General features: G+C 38.9%; 1 protein-coding gene across 2 annotated transcripts in view; it reads left to right on the forward strand.

The window, feature by feature from the left end:
- The first annotated feature begins 3,453 nt into the window (after positions 1-3,453).
- The window catches only part of PPP4R3A (protein phosphatase 4 regulatory subunit 3A), a 35,876-nt gene continuing 22,982 nt past the window's right edge, over positions 3,454-16,347 (forward strand). For both annotated transcript variants that reach the window (XM_004476067.5, XM_004476068.5), the window contains exons 1-2: positions 3,454-4,513; positions 15,006-15,061. In XM_004476067.5, the coding sequence (XP_004476124.2) occupies positions 4,372-4,513; positions 15,006-15,061 (198 nt within the window). In that variant the 5' untranslated portion in view covers positions 3,454-4,371. The remainder of the gene's footprint in view (positions 4,514-15,005; positions 15,062-16,347) is intronic.

A 16,347-nucleotide genomic window follows, 5' to 3' on the forward strand; every position in this document is an offset into this window, starting at 1 on the left:
TTCAACAAATGGTACTGGGAGAACTGTAAATCCATAACCAAAAGAATAAAAGAGGACCCCTATCTCACTCCCGATATAAGAATCAACTCAAAATTGACCAGAAACCCAAAATAAATGCCAGGACCATAAAATTACTAGAAGAAAATGTAGAGAAACATCTTAAAGACCTTGTGATGGGAAGCAGACGTGGCTCAACTGAAAGAGCATCCGTCTACCATATGGAGGGTCAAGGGTTCGATACCCAGGGCCTTCTGACCTGTGTGGCAAGCTGGCTCATGTGCAGTGCTGCCGTGCACAAGGAGTGCCATGCCATGCATGGGTGTCCCCCGTGTAGGGGAGCCCCACATGCACAGTGTGCCCTGCAAGGAGAGCTGCCCCACGTGAGAAAAGTGCACCCCGCCCAGGAGTGGCGCAGCACAGAGAGAGCTGACGTGGCAAGATGATGCAACAGAAAACAGATACAGTTTCCTAGAGCCACCAAATAATACAAGCAGATGCAGAAAAACACACAGTGAATGGACACAGAGAGCAGACAACAGGGGGGAAGGAGAGAGAAATAAATAAAATAAATCTTTAGAAAAAAGAAAAAAAAGATCTTGTGATATGTGGTGGTTTCTTGAACCTTAAACCAAAAGCATGCACAACAAAAGAAAAAATAGATAAATGGGATCTCCTCAAAATTAAACACTTTTGTATCTCACAGGAAAGGAGTGAAAAGTTAGCCGACACAATGGGAGAAAATATTTGGAAATCAAATGACTGGTAAGGGTTTAATATCCATAACATATAAAGAGATTTTACAACTCTACAATAAAAAGATTTTGTGTGATCTATATATCTTTAAAAAATAATAAAATAAATAAATAACAAAAAGTAACTTCCTAACAGGGAAACCTATCAGAGGCCACCTCAATTTGCATATTAAAATGGTGGTAACAGAAGATAGCCGGATTCCATTGGAAAGCTTTAGTTTTCATAAAATAATGGAAAAAGTAGTATTTCCTGTACTACTAATGTAAAATACCCATTAATGTAATCATGGTAAAGGTTTAGAATTAAAAAGTACTAAAAATATTTAAGTTCACTTGATTTATTATGCTTTGCATTAGTGTTTAGAAAGTATATAAAATTAAAAGATATAGACATGAAGAAAAGCAATTAAAAGACAAACGACCCAGTTAAAAACGTCAAAAGACTTGAAGAGACATTTGTCCAAAGAAGAAATACAAATGGCAAAAAAAAGCACATGAGAGAATGTGCATTAGGGAAATGCAAATCAAAACTACACTGAAATATCATTTCACATCTATCAGAATGGCCGCTATTAAAAAGACAGAGAACTACAAGTGTTGGAGAGGAAAGATAGAAACTCTGTTGGTTGGAATACATGGTACAGCCACTGTGGAGGACTGTTTGGTAATTCCTAAAGAAGTTGCGTATAGATTTGCCATGTGACCCTGCAAAACCAGTACTGGGTATATACCCAGAACTGAGAGCAGTGACACAAACAGACTTCTGCACACCAATGTTCACAGAGGCATTATTCACAATTGTCAAAAGTTGGAATCAACCCACATGTCCATCAACCGAAGAATGGATAAACAAACTGTGGTGTATTCACACAACGGAACATTAATGGAACATTATGCAGCTTTAAGAAGAAATGAAGTCATAAAGCATATGACGACATGGATGAACCTGGAGGACATTACGTTGAGTGAAGCAAGCCAGACACGAAAGGACAAATACTGTATGAATGCACTACTATGAATATATATATATAGTGTAACATACTGCATGATTCCATTTATATAAAATGTAAATGTAAATCAATTTATAAAGATGAAATTAGATTAGTGGTTATGTATGGCTGGAGATAGAATGCTAAGGGGTTTGGAGTTTTTCTATTTGGAGTCATGGTTCTAAAATTTTTTGTGATGAATACACAACACTGTGATTATAGTAAAAGACATTGTTTACACACTTTGAATAGATCATATGGTATATATCTCAATAAAACTGCTTAATAAATAAATAATTGTGCAAGAATAGCCAGAAATAGCAGCTATTGAGAGGAGAAACATACAGAAATTGAGAGGTGAAGAATTTTCTTGTTTGTTGTTATTTATTATTTTGAAATAATGAAAATACTCTAATAATGATTGAAGTTATAACTGCACAACTATGTGATTATGCCAAATACCATTGATTATACACTTTGGATGAATTGTATGCTTTATTAATATGTATCAATAAAATTTGTTTAAAATTTTTTTAAATTTAAAAGCTGGTATTTATGTTTTAGGAAAAATTTTAATTATTTTTGGAACTTAAGTACATGAAACTACTTTTTCAATTGAAAATTTATGGAAATCTAAATACAGATCAGTAATTTCCCATGAAAATTCAGCATCCCATAAATTTGCTCTAAGGGTAAGTTACACATTAGTATTTGAACGTTTAGTACGAAAAGAAACTATGTAAAATATCTCATCAGTACATTTTATACTGATCATATGTTGAAGTATTTTGAAAACATGGCACGAAAAAAAATAAGTTTCAACTACTATGTACTTTTTTTAAAAGTAGCTACTTGAAAACTTAAAAATTACGAAGGTGGCTCCCATTGTATTTCTACTGACAGCCTGCCCTAAGACCGCCCGGCAAGTAGTAAACGCTCCCCAGATAAGGGCTACCTGCTTGATAGACAGGAATGAGAATGTTGCTCACGGGGGAAAAAAAAAAAGAAAGAAAGAAAGAAAAGAAAAGAAACAAAGAAACAAGGAAAGAAAAGAAACACAGTATTATCTAAGGTTGAGAATTACTCATTCTGATGATACAGTATTGCATGTCTTTGTAAGCCCCTCATGTTCTTTTTTTAACGAAGACTGGAAAATTGTTCTGACCAAAGACGAAGAAACGGTGGTAGCAGCGGTATTGCAAAATGGAATTTTAAATTGTCACTTCGGGCTTACTCCCAGACGCAGAAAACTAAAACTGTTCCAAGTTTCCAGACTCCCCACGCTAGTGCGTGCCTCGTTCCAGCTCCAAGGCGCGCGGCTGGCTTCGCCTGACCAAACCTGTGGCCTTTCACAGAAGTTTTTCAATTTCATCCCAGACCTGAAGACCGCGAGGCTCTACGCATCTAGAACCCACCGCCCGGATGGATCTCGAGTGTCCAGCCCAGCTCCAAAGGAGGTCCGGAGATGACACTTTCGGAGATCCGCACGAGGTAGGCAGAGCCCCCGGGCCAAGGCCCCCAACCGCCCCACCCCCGCAGGGCAAGGCAGGGCAGGGCAGGGCAGGGAAAGGTAGAGGTGGTTGCACGGTGACCCCACCCGGGAAGGTAGCCCGCGGTCTGGAATCCGTACACCACGAGTGCTCTGCCGGCAGACAGCGGGCGGATCTCCGCCTTAACCAACCCGCCGGCCCACGCCCCTTTCAAATCCGGCAGCAGGGTTGATGACGAACACAAGGTGCGACGGAAGTACACGCCGCCCAGCGCGCGCACGGCCGTGCGTGCAGGAGAGCGCGAGGGTGCCCCGGGCCGTCACCGGCGCGACCAGCCCTTACCCTACCCCGCTCCCTGCGCTCCTGCAACCTAGTCAACTCCGCGCCCGCCTCTCGCCGTCCGCCTACTGCCTCCGCCGCAGCGAGGTTGTTGGCCTGGCTTCTGTCTCTTTAAATGGTGGGGCCAACGGGCCGCCCCTGCAGCTGCTGCTTGGGAGGCCCCGCGCGCCGCTATTGAGAGGGGAACCAAGATGGCGGCGGCTTTGGCTCTCTGAGGAAGACGGAAGAGGTGGCGGCTGCGGCGGCAGCGACGCAGGAAAGAGATTGCCAACAGCTAGGAGCGCTCGGGCAGTTGCGGGCCCTCGGAGTCTTCCGAGCAACGGTAGCAGGAGCAGCAGAAGCTAGCCGCCTTCGGTTTAGGACATTTTAAGCCGGAGGAGCGGAGCCACCGACTGCGGCGGCAAGGCCAGGTATGAGGAAGAAAAACATGGCGGCGGTGGCGGTCTGAGGAGGCGGCGGCGACGCAAAAGCAGCTTCGCGGAGTTCATGGCGAAGGCGGGAGGAAAGCAGTGAGCGGCGCCCCGAGTTCTTACCGCGGCGGGGCGAAAGGCCGCGAAGCGCTGCGCCCCCTTCTCGGGGCGGCCGGGCTAGCCAGGCCTGGACAATAGCGCCGAGGGGCCAGAGGCGAGGGAAGGCGGCGACCCGAAGCTCGGGAGCGGGCCATGCGGACGGCGGAGCGGCCCCGCGGCAGCCAGTGTCGGCAGTGAGGCCAGGGAGCCCTCGGCTTGCGGGCGCTCTCCCGCCTCCCCCGAATCTCGGGCGACTCCGGCGGGGCCCCCGCCTCGGTTCCCGGCCGGCGCGATGACCGACACTCGGCGGCGAGTGAAGGTTTACACCCTCAACGAGGACCGGCAGTGGGACGACCGAGGCACCGGACATGTGTCGTCCGGCTACGTGGAGCGACTGAAGGGCATGTCCCTGCTTGTCAGGGCCGAGAGCGACGGTAAGTGAAACCTTGCGTCGGGACCCTCGCCGCCCCCAAGGCGCTGGGCCACCTCCCCGGTCCCCTGGGGGCGGTGACCCTCTCCCGACGAGATCGAAATGGGTGACTGGGGCTGGGGGCGGCCCACGGGGAGCTCCTGGAGAGCGCTCGAAGTGTTTCACGGAGTGCGTGATTGCATGTGTGGGTTCGTGCACAGCCAAGTTCGTTTGCGCTGTGCGGTGGAGGAGTGTGAAGAGGTCAGACTTGGGAATCGGGAGCCCCGAGTGTTTTGCTCTTTTGCTATCGCAGAGCGAGTGACCTTGAGAAGGGGACTGATTAATTCGATCTGCCTTAATCCACTCGTTTGCAAAGCAGGCATAAAACTTTTTTTGAGCTAAGTTAAGTTAGCTCTTTCATTCTTCGAAAAGCATTTTTGTCTCGTTCTTTCACTCTCTCTTTTGAACATATCTCTGTTACATCTTTCTAACCCTGTTCCAGGTTTGCGCCACTGGGTTCAAGGATCTGGCAACTTTGCACTCGGCAGAGAAAATGCTTCTTTGCCTTCTTGAGAAGATAGATTTGTGTTCGCCACTGTTAGTTGTCTTCTGAGTAGTAGTGCAGAATTTTTGCATGCAGTTTTACTCTGTAAAAGTCCTGCAAAATATCAGTCAATTTATTCGACATTTTTGATTGTTGAAGTGTATGTTCACGTTTTGGCCCAGTTAACAGGTGGGAGTTGGCAGATAGTTTTAAAACGTTTCACATCAGCCCTAGTGCCTTTGCTTCCCCTGTTTTGAAACAGCCTCAAGGTTCAAAGACCAAGTTGTTTGAAAAATAACAGTCGCGTTTTTAAAGACTTATTCCTTAAAACTTTTCAAATTGTTTTCTTCCACCTATCTTGTTACATTACAGCCTACAATTTTACAGCTGGTTTTAATTTTATTATTGTTGTAATCGTTTTGTTTCTGAACTATTACAAGCTCATTTCAAAGAATGTTGTTCAATTGGATTCTCTGCCCAGAACTCCAATTCCGTGAAAAACAAACAAAACTCACCCTTTTGTAATTGGAGATTCAGTGGTCATTTGAATTGAAACATGGTAGTAAGGAGTATTTTATCCGTAAATTAATCTTTATTAGGTTACCAATTATTTCCTTTTGGAAGTGTTTTTAAGTCTTGAATACATTAGTTATATTTTCCCCAGATCTATTTATTATTTGCCTTTTAAAATACAGGTTTGTCATGTGTTAATTTGTGTCTTTTGTGTGTGACTATCTGATAAGAACCAACTACTCTGCATCTTTGGACATTTGGAAAACTTTTTACCTAGCGAGTTGGAAAGTTCAGGCTTTGGTTTTAGGTTCAGTTAGGTTTTGAGATGAAAGTGAATTTGAGCTGTTGCGAATTTTGTAGATGAAAGCATGTGGATTTCTGAAATCTCATTAATTAAAAATAATATGTAAAAAGTTCACATCACGTGTTTAATATGGTTGACTACAAAGCTCTTAGTACAAAGTATTTTTTTATTAAGGTTTAATGTCATACTATCTTGGTGATCAGTCTAACATGGTAATTTAGGAATATGATTTTTCTCATTTTAATTTTTACCACTTTGGAGATAACCTCTCTTTGCTTATAAACTTCGCTCGAACAGTTAAAACAAAATCACCTTAATTTTTTTTTAATTATTTATTTATTTATTTTTTTAAATTACATTATGAAAAATATGAGGTCCCATTCAACCCCACCGCCCCCGCCCCCCACTCCCCCCACAGCAACACTCTCTCCCATCATCATGACACATCCATTGCACCTGGTAATTAATTTTATTTATTTTATTTTTTTAAGGAGGTACTGGGATCGAACTCGGGACCACCCTGTACATGGGAAGCAGGCACTCAATTACTTACACTACAATCCGTTCCCCATTAATTTTTATCTAACTGGTAAAGAGAGCTGATTCCTGATGATTAACTGTTAAAAATTTAATTTGTAAGGAAAACTACTTCCAAAGAATGGGCTTAGAGTATTCTGACATATTTGTGAAATATTATTGTAAATAATATCTAGTTAGATGATTAACATTTCTTTCTAGCCGGAAACCTCCAAAAAGGATTATAATAGTCAAAATTTATTGAGTGCCTACTATATGGCAAAAGGTCTATGAGCAGTTTACTTGTATAGATTTACATAATTCTTACAACACACTTCTGAAGTAGGTACTCTTAATCATATTTTATATGTGGGGAAACTGGGGTTCAGAGAAGCTAAATAATTTGCTTGAGATCAGGTGGCTAGGTGAAGAAGTTGATGTTCAAACTCTAGCCGATCTCTATAAACTCTAGCCGGTTTATAGAGACTTGTAGCCTATAGCTTGAAACTAGATATTATCAATTATTAATTATTATTAATTGCTAACAATGAGGCCATATTGATGTCTCCTGACATTTACTGCTTTACTTGGTTTATTTCAAATAAATATTTAATGATCTCTAACCATACCTGGAAGTTTTTGTATTGACTGCAAATTTTCTTTTCACTGTAATGAACAAAATGTTAAGTTTCTGATTTTCCATAAAATGAATAATTTATCCAATAGAAACTTAAAATTATTGAGATTTTCCATACTTGGGGCTGACGTAGTCATTGTGTTTGTTTTTTTTCCCCAAAGCTACCTGGATTAAATGAGTAAAATGTTTATTTACCCTTAGCATTTTTCTTTTAACCAGATTCCTTAGATTTTTCAGACTATTTTTTTAAAACGATATAAATATCTGGTTCTTAAAACTTTTTGAAAATATTTTAAAGTCTGTAAAAATAAAGTTATTGTTAATTTTCCACTTCAGAAATGGACTGCTGTTTTCTAGCTCGGCTAATTTCATAAGAAACTGCCCTATGCTGGGAATCTTTATATCCTTGTGAAATTGTTGATGTTATCACTTTTTTATAGGTGCTCTTAGAAAGGTAGGGTTTCTTGTCCAAAGCCATTCATCTGTTAAGTGATAGGTTTGGGGTTCAAATTCAGGTCTTCTATTTTCAACCCAGAACACTTTCTGCTATACACAGTGCTTCGTAATTACAAATTGTTTGGGAATAAGAAAATGTTTACCGTTTCACCATAGGTATGAAAAGATTGTATAGTTTTAATTTTCTCAGCATTTGGGTCTAAGTTTGAGGGAGGAATGCTGTAATAATGCTCTCTCAGTGCAGGCTACGTTCTTGTCGGAGGTGCTCATAAACTTACATCTGACTTACCTGAGAATCAGGAAGTCAATTTCTGAATAGAAGTACTTGTGGCCTCCGTGTTAAGGAACAAATCTGCCGTGGGTGAAATTGCCCTTCCCCTCAAGTGCTGAGTGGCTTGGTAGATCTGCATCCCACCTTAGAGGAGACAGATGAGCTACCTGGCAATGGAGCCACATCCTGGACTGCATTCTAATTCTGTAGGTTCCAACTGGCAAAATAGCTGTGCACCTACAGTGTTAAATCTTCCGGCAAAGATTTACTATTGTTTTTCCCTTTTTCTGTTCATGCCACGCCTACTTGTTAGCTTGCTGACTTCTCACTTTGTGTTCAAATAATTCCACTTTGTTTCTCTGTTACAGTAAAGTTTTATAAAGTATTTTTACATTTCAAAATATTTAATCTATCATCTGACTTGTCTGTTTCAGAGTTAAGATCTCTTGGAACACTGGGAAAATTAGAAATGAGGAAATGTTTTGTTTAGGGTAACATTGCTAAATATTAACAACACTGGAATCCCATGGGTGAAAAACTCCCTTCCCCCCCCCCCCACTGTGATGGGAGAATTGAATGAAGATAGCATCAGTATTTTTTCTTTGCTATTCTTATGAATCAGTAAGTGCTATAGAATCTTGCATACAGTAAGCATTCCAGTTTTATATTTAGCAACCACGAAGAGCTACACAGGGTGTAGCTGGTGGAGCTTAAGTATAATGGAGGCTTTTAATATACTGTTACCAATTTTTCCGCCTGAGCTTTCATTTCAGTTTTTAAATGCCATTGTGTAAACTAAAGGCTAAATATATATATATGGAAAGAGGACAACACACAACTTTTTAAAGCTTATACTGGTTTCTTACTCAGTGGATCTTTGGACTTCTGGTAACTCATTTTTGGTAGTGCTTTCTTCCTTCTTACTAGCATATACCTAAGTCCTTGCCCTTGCCCTTGGCTTTGAGCATTGGTAAAGACAACATACTGAAAAGGTCTCCAGGAGCTTCACAAGGCTGAGCTATTCATTCTGAAGTTTTTCAGTATTTATCTAAATTAGAACTCAGGCCAGGATCTGGTTCTTAACCAAGTGTGTCCATACTACCTAAATCTGGTTGGTTGATATTGAAGATAGAATTACAAAAGTTATAGAAATTATCTGTAATGTCTCATTTAACCAGTAAAAAGAAATAGTCTTCTAAATTAGTAGATTTTCCAGCTAACTAAAGCTATTATCTTTGTGTATCAGAATTTTTTAAATGTTGACAATTTTCATGAAATGATTCCTAAATATGATATACTAGAATGTTTTATTCAGCAATATACTGAGTCTATATTGGTTAACCTTTTGCTTGTAATGTGTGTCTGGATCATTGATAATAATTTTTCTACTATGCAACCGTACAGTGATTCCAGTGAAATAATAGTCTGACCATGTACTTAAAAAATATATATATATATTTTTGCTGTTTATGTCTTGTAAATTGAAGTAAGCACTCATATAAATTATCAGTTAATAATACCTACTCATGGTAACCCTGTAAGGTGTAGGTATTATTTTTCTTATTATTCCTTAATTGAATAGTTCAGTTGATGTTTTTTTCTTGTGCTCAGCCAGAAGTCTGGATTATGTGGAAATCTTTCCATTAAAAAATATTTACACAAATCCTGTTGTGTGTGTTTTTGTTCCTTATATTGGGAATCAAACCTCTGCTGGCTGGCTCGCACCCTTGCACCCATTCCTCAGAGGTGGTTTGGTTTAGTTTAGTTTTGTTTTGTTTAGTTTTGTTTTGTTTTGATGGAGGTGTGGTGGGAGTTAGAACAGGTTACAAAAAAGGCCCTCACATTTTTTGTTAACAGAAGGAACCAAAATGCCATGAAGCAGGAAGGAGACATTTTTAATGACTTAATTGTCAATATTGGTAATTATACTATTTGTTCTATGTACTTTTTCTTGATATTAATGTGGGACAGCTTCTACCTGCAGTTGTCTTGGTGATGTTCTGAACAGAATTTCCCCTCCTGTTTCATTGTTCCTCCATTTCCTGAGTGTAAGCGCCTCCGTTTTATCTGTATATTTTGGATATGTTTGTGTCAGAATGCACTGACCTGTCTCATTTTAAAGAAGATATTTGACTATTCACTCATCTGTAGTGTAAAATAGCATTTCGTTAAAAATTTCAAGAACCATAACGTCTAAAACAAAAGAATTTGGTGAGAAGAGTGTCATTGTTTTACAAATCTCTTTAATGTTTGATTTGATTTTTAAAAGATTCTCATATCTAATTCTGCATATAATCTTTTGTGATATCACAGTGTAGACTTTGTGAGAACAATAAGAGTGAAAAAGGCAAGTAACACCTTAGTATTATTATGAAAATAGTTATGATCTTCCACACCCCAGACTACACTTTGAGGACAGTGTATGTAGAGATTATTTCTAGGTTTTTGCCACTACAAACACTAATGAACCTCTTTATTCATATACTTTGACACACTTGTATGAAGATGTAGGGTAATTTCCTAGAAGAGGAATAGGTAGACAGAGAGTATGTGTTTAAAAACTTGATAGATAAAGGTAAATGACCCTCTAAAAGGTTGTGCTGGTTTTCAGTCTCAGTCGTCGTAAATGAAAATTAGGAATTCCTTTTTTTCATATTCAAGAAACATAATTGCGTTTTATTATTCTTTGAGGAAATACATGCGCAAGTATGAATTTCCAGACTTAACAGAACTACTTTGGAGAATGGAATCTGTGACAAGCATTTGCTGTGGAAGTACTAGTTAGTTCACCTTTGCTGCTGCTGGTTGAATTTTCTGGTTGTCTCAGTGATAAATTCCCCTTAGCTTGATCACCTCTGTTGATTTTTCTTTGTGACTTCAAACTCCCCTCCCAATCTTTCAGGTTGGACATAGGAAGGCCTTTGTCAAATTTTGACATTCAGGTTTTCTGTGTAGTTACCTTTCTCTGGTTTTTGTGACAGTGTCTTTCTCAGATGTTTGTGTGTGGCTGGAAGTAGAGGATTTATAGTGAATTCCTCTTGAGGAACAAGGCATCTAATGGCTGAAATTGATTTCAAGAAAGACAAGGCATTGTTTAGAATGACCCAGAGAAAAAGAAAATTGTCAGCTCCAGAAGTTTTTATTATAACAGCGTATGCTTATTCTTGTTTTAGCCAGGGTTTTGGAAAGAAGCACAGGCATATCCAGATCTGTGACCACATCAAATTTTTACTTGTGATTTTTCCTTTCTAATTACCCTGACCCTGTAAACACTTCTGAGAGTTCTGGATCCAAAGCAAAAATAACTGATATTGAAAGCTAATTGCTAATTGATATTAGGTAGCTGAAAATGCCTTGCCACTGCCAGTTTTTAGTTTTGCTTTAGCAGCTGCCAAGTCAGATGCCTCTGTCTTAAAAAGCACAACTTGAAGTGATACACAGCTACAGCATCCTGTGCCAGCTATTGTTGACTCTTTCCCTTTAACATTTTATTTCAGCTTTTGAGTTGGATTATAACATACCAAAAAAGTACACAAATCCTAAGTATTCAGCTTGCTGAATTTTCATAGAATAGCCAGCACACAAATGAAGAATTAGAATGTAACTAGCACTGTAGAATTCTACTCTGTGCCCCTTCCCAGTTACTATCCTCATCCCACCCACCAAGGATAACCGCTAACCCAACTTGTAAAACTGTTGGTTAATTTTGTCACAGATGGAATTACAGTTTATGTACTTTTGTATTAGGCTTTTTTCACTCATTATGTTTGTAAGATATATATATGTTTGGTTCATTTATTAACATTACTATATGGTGTCCCATTGTATAGATTTCTGTACTTTAATAGCTTTATTGATATAATTCACATACCTATAATTTACCCATTTAAAATGTATAAGTTAATGTTTTTTAGTATATTCATAGATTTATCCATCAAAGTTTCATTTTAAACATTTTAAGGTTCATCCATGTTATAGCATTTGACAATGCTTTATTATTCCCAAATAGTATTTTGTTTTATGGACATACCACATTTTATTTATCCATTCCATCACTTGACGGACATTTGGGCTGTATCTACTGTTTAGCTATTACAAATAATGCTGCTAAGAACATTCATGTACAGGTTTTTGTATGGGCACATGTTTTCATTTCTCTTAGGTATATATCTAGGAATGGAATTGCTGGGTAACCTTATGTTGAACATTTCGAGAAGCTACCAAACTGTTTTCCAAAGTGGATGCCCAATTTTACATTCCCACCAGTAATGTATGAAGGTGCAGAGTTCTTTTTATATTCTAGATACAAGTCTCTTAATTTGCACTATCTTCTGCCATTGTGTTGGCTTTTCACGTAGTTGAAAGATGGTATCATTTATAACACAAAAGTTTCCAATTTCGGGAAACGGACTTTGGCCCAGTGGTTAGGGCGTCCGTCTACCACATGGGAGGCCCGCGGTTCAAGCCCCGGGCCTCCTTGACCCGTGTGGAGCTGGCCCATGCGCAGTGCTGATGCGCGCAAGGAGTGTCGTGCCACACAGGGGTGCCCCCCGCGTAGGGGAGCCCCACGCGCAAGGAGTGCACCCATAAGGAGAGCCGCCCAGCGCGAAGGAGGGAGCAGCCTGCCGAGGAATGGCGCCGCCCACACTTCCCGTGCCGCTGACGACAACAGGAGCAGACAAAGAAACAAGACGCAGCAAAAAGACACAGAAAACAGACAACGGGGGAGGGGAGGGGAATTAAATAAATAAAAATAAATCTTTTTTTAAAAAAAAGTTTCCAATTTCATGTCCAATTTATCTTTTTACTTTTGTCACGTGTGTTTGTGAACTTGAAATTTTAAAGATGCATTACTGAGTTGGGTGTGATTTTGTGCCATTAGACCTCTTTCTTCTGAAAGAAGAGTTTATAAAGTAATCCAATTCTTGCATTTACTGTATTATTTATATAGTTTTCTAGGGGTGGATTATTTTGAGGACATAAGTTGTATTTCAAAGTAAATTTTTTGGAATGTATTTTCTCACAGAAAGCATGTTTTAAGTTTAAATACATGCCCTAACATCTTTAAAGCATTTTGATCTATAGTTAACCTGTCATACTTTGATTCAGTGGAAAATAATAGAAAATATTTTTTGTTCTAGTAGTTAAAACAGGTAAAAAAATTATTTACTAGTATAGAGGAATACTAATATTTTTAAGGGATCCTGGTTATTGAGTCCATTCTGCTAATTCACTTGCTACTTTTTCTTGTTATAGATTATTTATTAGCAGAATTCTTAATCATTACCAAAATGAAGACCCCTCTGATTGTACATAAAGTGAATTGGAGAGGCACAAATGTTGAGAATGTTCAGTTACCTTAGTTAACAGAAATGAAGTAATAAGAGACAGATTTCTAGTTAAGCAGTTAACCTGTGCTAGACACAGTGGAGCAAGATTGGTATGAAGTAGGAAAGATGTTTGTGTGGGGGGGCATTAACAAATTAAATCATCCCAACTTGGTAAATGCCAAAACTTTACTATATTCATTATCACTTACTACCATTTTGAGCTTTTAATAAATGGTCAGTAACCCACTATTATGGGGCAGCATCAGCCCGTTAAACTAATTTTAACATAAAAGCAAACTAAATTTGGAAATGTTAAGTGTACTTTTTCTGTCTTCATCTCTGTTTGGAATGGGTAAAGCACCTATTAGGTTTAGTATAAGAAGGAATGAAAGCTGTGGATTAGAGGCAGCTACAGAGAAAACTGCTTCTTTGTAAGCATTTTGGTGCAGGTAACGCACAAGAAGGATGAAATGGAACTGGTTGTTGAGGGGAGAGAAGGATAATTTCATATTCTTAAGATTTGTTCTTTCTCACAAAGCAGTAGTTAACTTTATAACTATCCTGAGTCTCTGGCCATATTGCCAGAGAATAATCAGAATGTTCAAATTAGTTTGCTATAAGGAACAGATTAGTTTTTTGGAGATGGAGAAATGTGGCAGTTCCTATATTAGGAAACAAATGCAAGACTTTCTGAAGGTTAAGCATAATTTGGGAATGTACTTGGGCAATGGATATGCTTGATGTCTTCAAACTTTCTGCAAATGAATTCACACTTTAGTCTCACAGTCTTGAGGAATAGATCAGATCCTATTATCCTTATTTGTATATTTTTAATTTTTTTTCTAAGTCACATAGTCTATCAAGGATTAAAACCCAGATAATCTGTCTTCACACTGTGCTCTCCAATTACCCTGTGCTACCAATAAATTATGTTAGACTTCTATTACCATTGAGTACTTCCTCCTATCTTCAGATGATCATGTCCTTCCTGTTAAGGATGTATGTTATATTTAAACCTGTTAATATTTTTATTTTATTTTATATTTTTAAAGATTTATTTATTTATTTCTCTCCCCTTCCCCCCACCCTAGTTGTCTATTCTCTGTGTCTGTTTGCTGCATCTTCTTTGTCCGCTTCTGCTCAGCGGCACGGGAATCTGTGTTTCTTTTTGTTGCATCATTTTGTTGTGTCGGTTTTCCGTGTGGGCGGCGCCATTCCTGGGCAGGCTGCACTTTCTTTCGCGCTGGGCGACTCTCCTTACGGGGCGCACTCCTTGCGCGTGGGGCTCCCCTACGCGGGGGACACCCCTACGTGGCATGGCACTCCTTGCGCGCGTCAGCACTGTGTATGGGCCAGCTCCACACGGGTCAAGGAGGCCCGGGGTTTGAACCGTGGACATCCCATGTGATAGACCGATGCCCTAATCACTGGGCCAAGTCCGCTGCCTGTTAATATTTTTAAAACAACTAATTTCCTTTTTTCAATTTTTTAATTTACTATCCCCCACCCCTTGTTGTTTGTGGTCACTGTCTGCTCTCTGTGTCGTTTAATGTGTGCTCTCTGTGTCTGCTCATCTTCTCTTTAGGAGGCACTGGGAACTGAACCTGGGACTTCCCATGTGGAAGAGAGGTGCTCAATCACCTGAGCCACCTCAGCTCCCTGGATTGTTGTGTCTCTCATTGTCTTTCCTCTTTGTATCTCTTTCATTGCATCATCTTGTTGCATCAGCTGGCTACACCATCTCTCCTCCAGGAGGCACTGAGAATGGAACACAGGGCCTCCCATGTGGTAGGTGGACGCCCAATCGCTTGAGCCGCATCCACTTCCCACAACTAATTTCTTGTTAACTGAAGTTGTATGTGCATCAGATGTTCAAAAAGGGAAATGTGTATGTATATATAAGAGTATATGATGTATTTATTGTCTTTTCTATTTCCATTTCCTAGGTTCTCTGCTTTTAGAGTCCAAAATCAATCCTAACACTGCATACCAGAAACAACAGGTAAAATTTTGAAGGTGATGTTTTATCTTGCATTTTGTCTTCTCAGTTTAGTGAATGAATAAAAATATTGTACCATTTTATTCTTTATAATGAAAAACTCATCAAAGAATCCTAAAGTAGAATTTCTGCCAATCTCTAGTGTTATAAATCAGTCATTTTAATTTTTAAATTTTTCTGTTAAATCAAGCTAAGTTTTTGTTCCTTTTTAAAAAGTAACCATTGATGTGATACTTGGCTAGTAGATGCTAGTACAGAAGGAATATCACTCTCTCTCTAAACAGCAACTGAGTGTAGGAAGTAATATGAATTTTTGTATCACCTGAATAGGGCTTTATAATGATGTGAAGTTTTTGAAGGTAATTTTCAATTTGAGTATACCTTCCTTCCTTGTACTATTTTGATGAGCAAGAAATAGAGAAATTAAATATTTTTCTTAGTACCTATTACCACTATCATCATATGGCATTTATGATATATCCTGAGTGCTCTACAATGCCAGTGAAATAAATATTGAACCCCTCATTGCCCTAAAGAAATAATTTAGAAGAAAGACTATTCTAACACATTCATAAATATTACCTTTAAAAATAAATTGTGACTTGCTTTTCTCCATGGTTGATCATTAAAATTCTGCTAGAAGGAATTCATATCAACTTTATTTTACATATTAGATGGTACCTGAAGATTGTGACTTGCTTGAATTCACAAATAATAGATAGGAAGTCTGTTATTAACTCCTAAATTTATTTAATGGCACTTTTCTTGCCCACTAAACATTGGTACAATATAAAATATTTTCTTGATAGTTTAATGATCTGTTAACACTTTGTTGCACATAGTATTTTAAAGAAAACTTTAGGGTTGATTGAAATGGCTGTGGACTAAAGTACTGGGCTTTCAAATTCTATTCTTAAGCACATTAAATCCACGTTTTGAAGTTTTAGTCAGCTAAAGAGTAAAAGCACATCCTAAGGAAAGGAAAGATCAAATCTATTTTGAGAATGGATGAACAAGCTCTTATGTCTCAGCCTCTAGGTTGTTAGGTGATAAATAAGCAAGATTTGGAGGAAATTAAGCTCCACAAGGACAAGAGCAATTCTTTAAAAATTGTAAACTTGCTAGATTTGTCAAATGAATAATTAAGGTTGTACCTCTGGCTACACCTCAACCACAAAATGATTCTGAATATATACTGAAGTTATTTAAGTGGTATTAAATCTGTCTTAATATGATACTAGTTTTAGGCTTGTTCACAGCCCTTATTGAATAAGATTAGAATTTCAAGA

The sequence above is a fragment of the Dasypus novemcinctus genome, chromosome 3 (genome assembly GCF_030445035.2).
Source record: "Dasypus novemcinctus isolate mDasNov1 chromosome 3, mDasNov1.1.hap2, whole genome shotgun sequence".
NCBI lineage: Eukaryota > Metazoa > Chordata > Mammalia > Cingulata > Dasypodidae > Dasypus > Dasypus novemcinctus.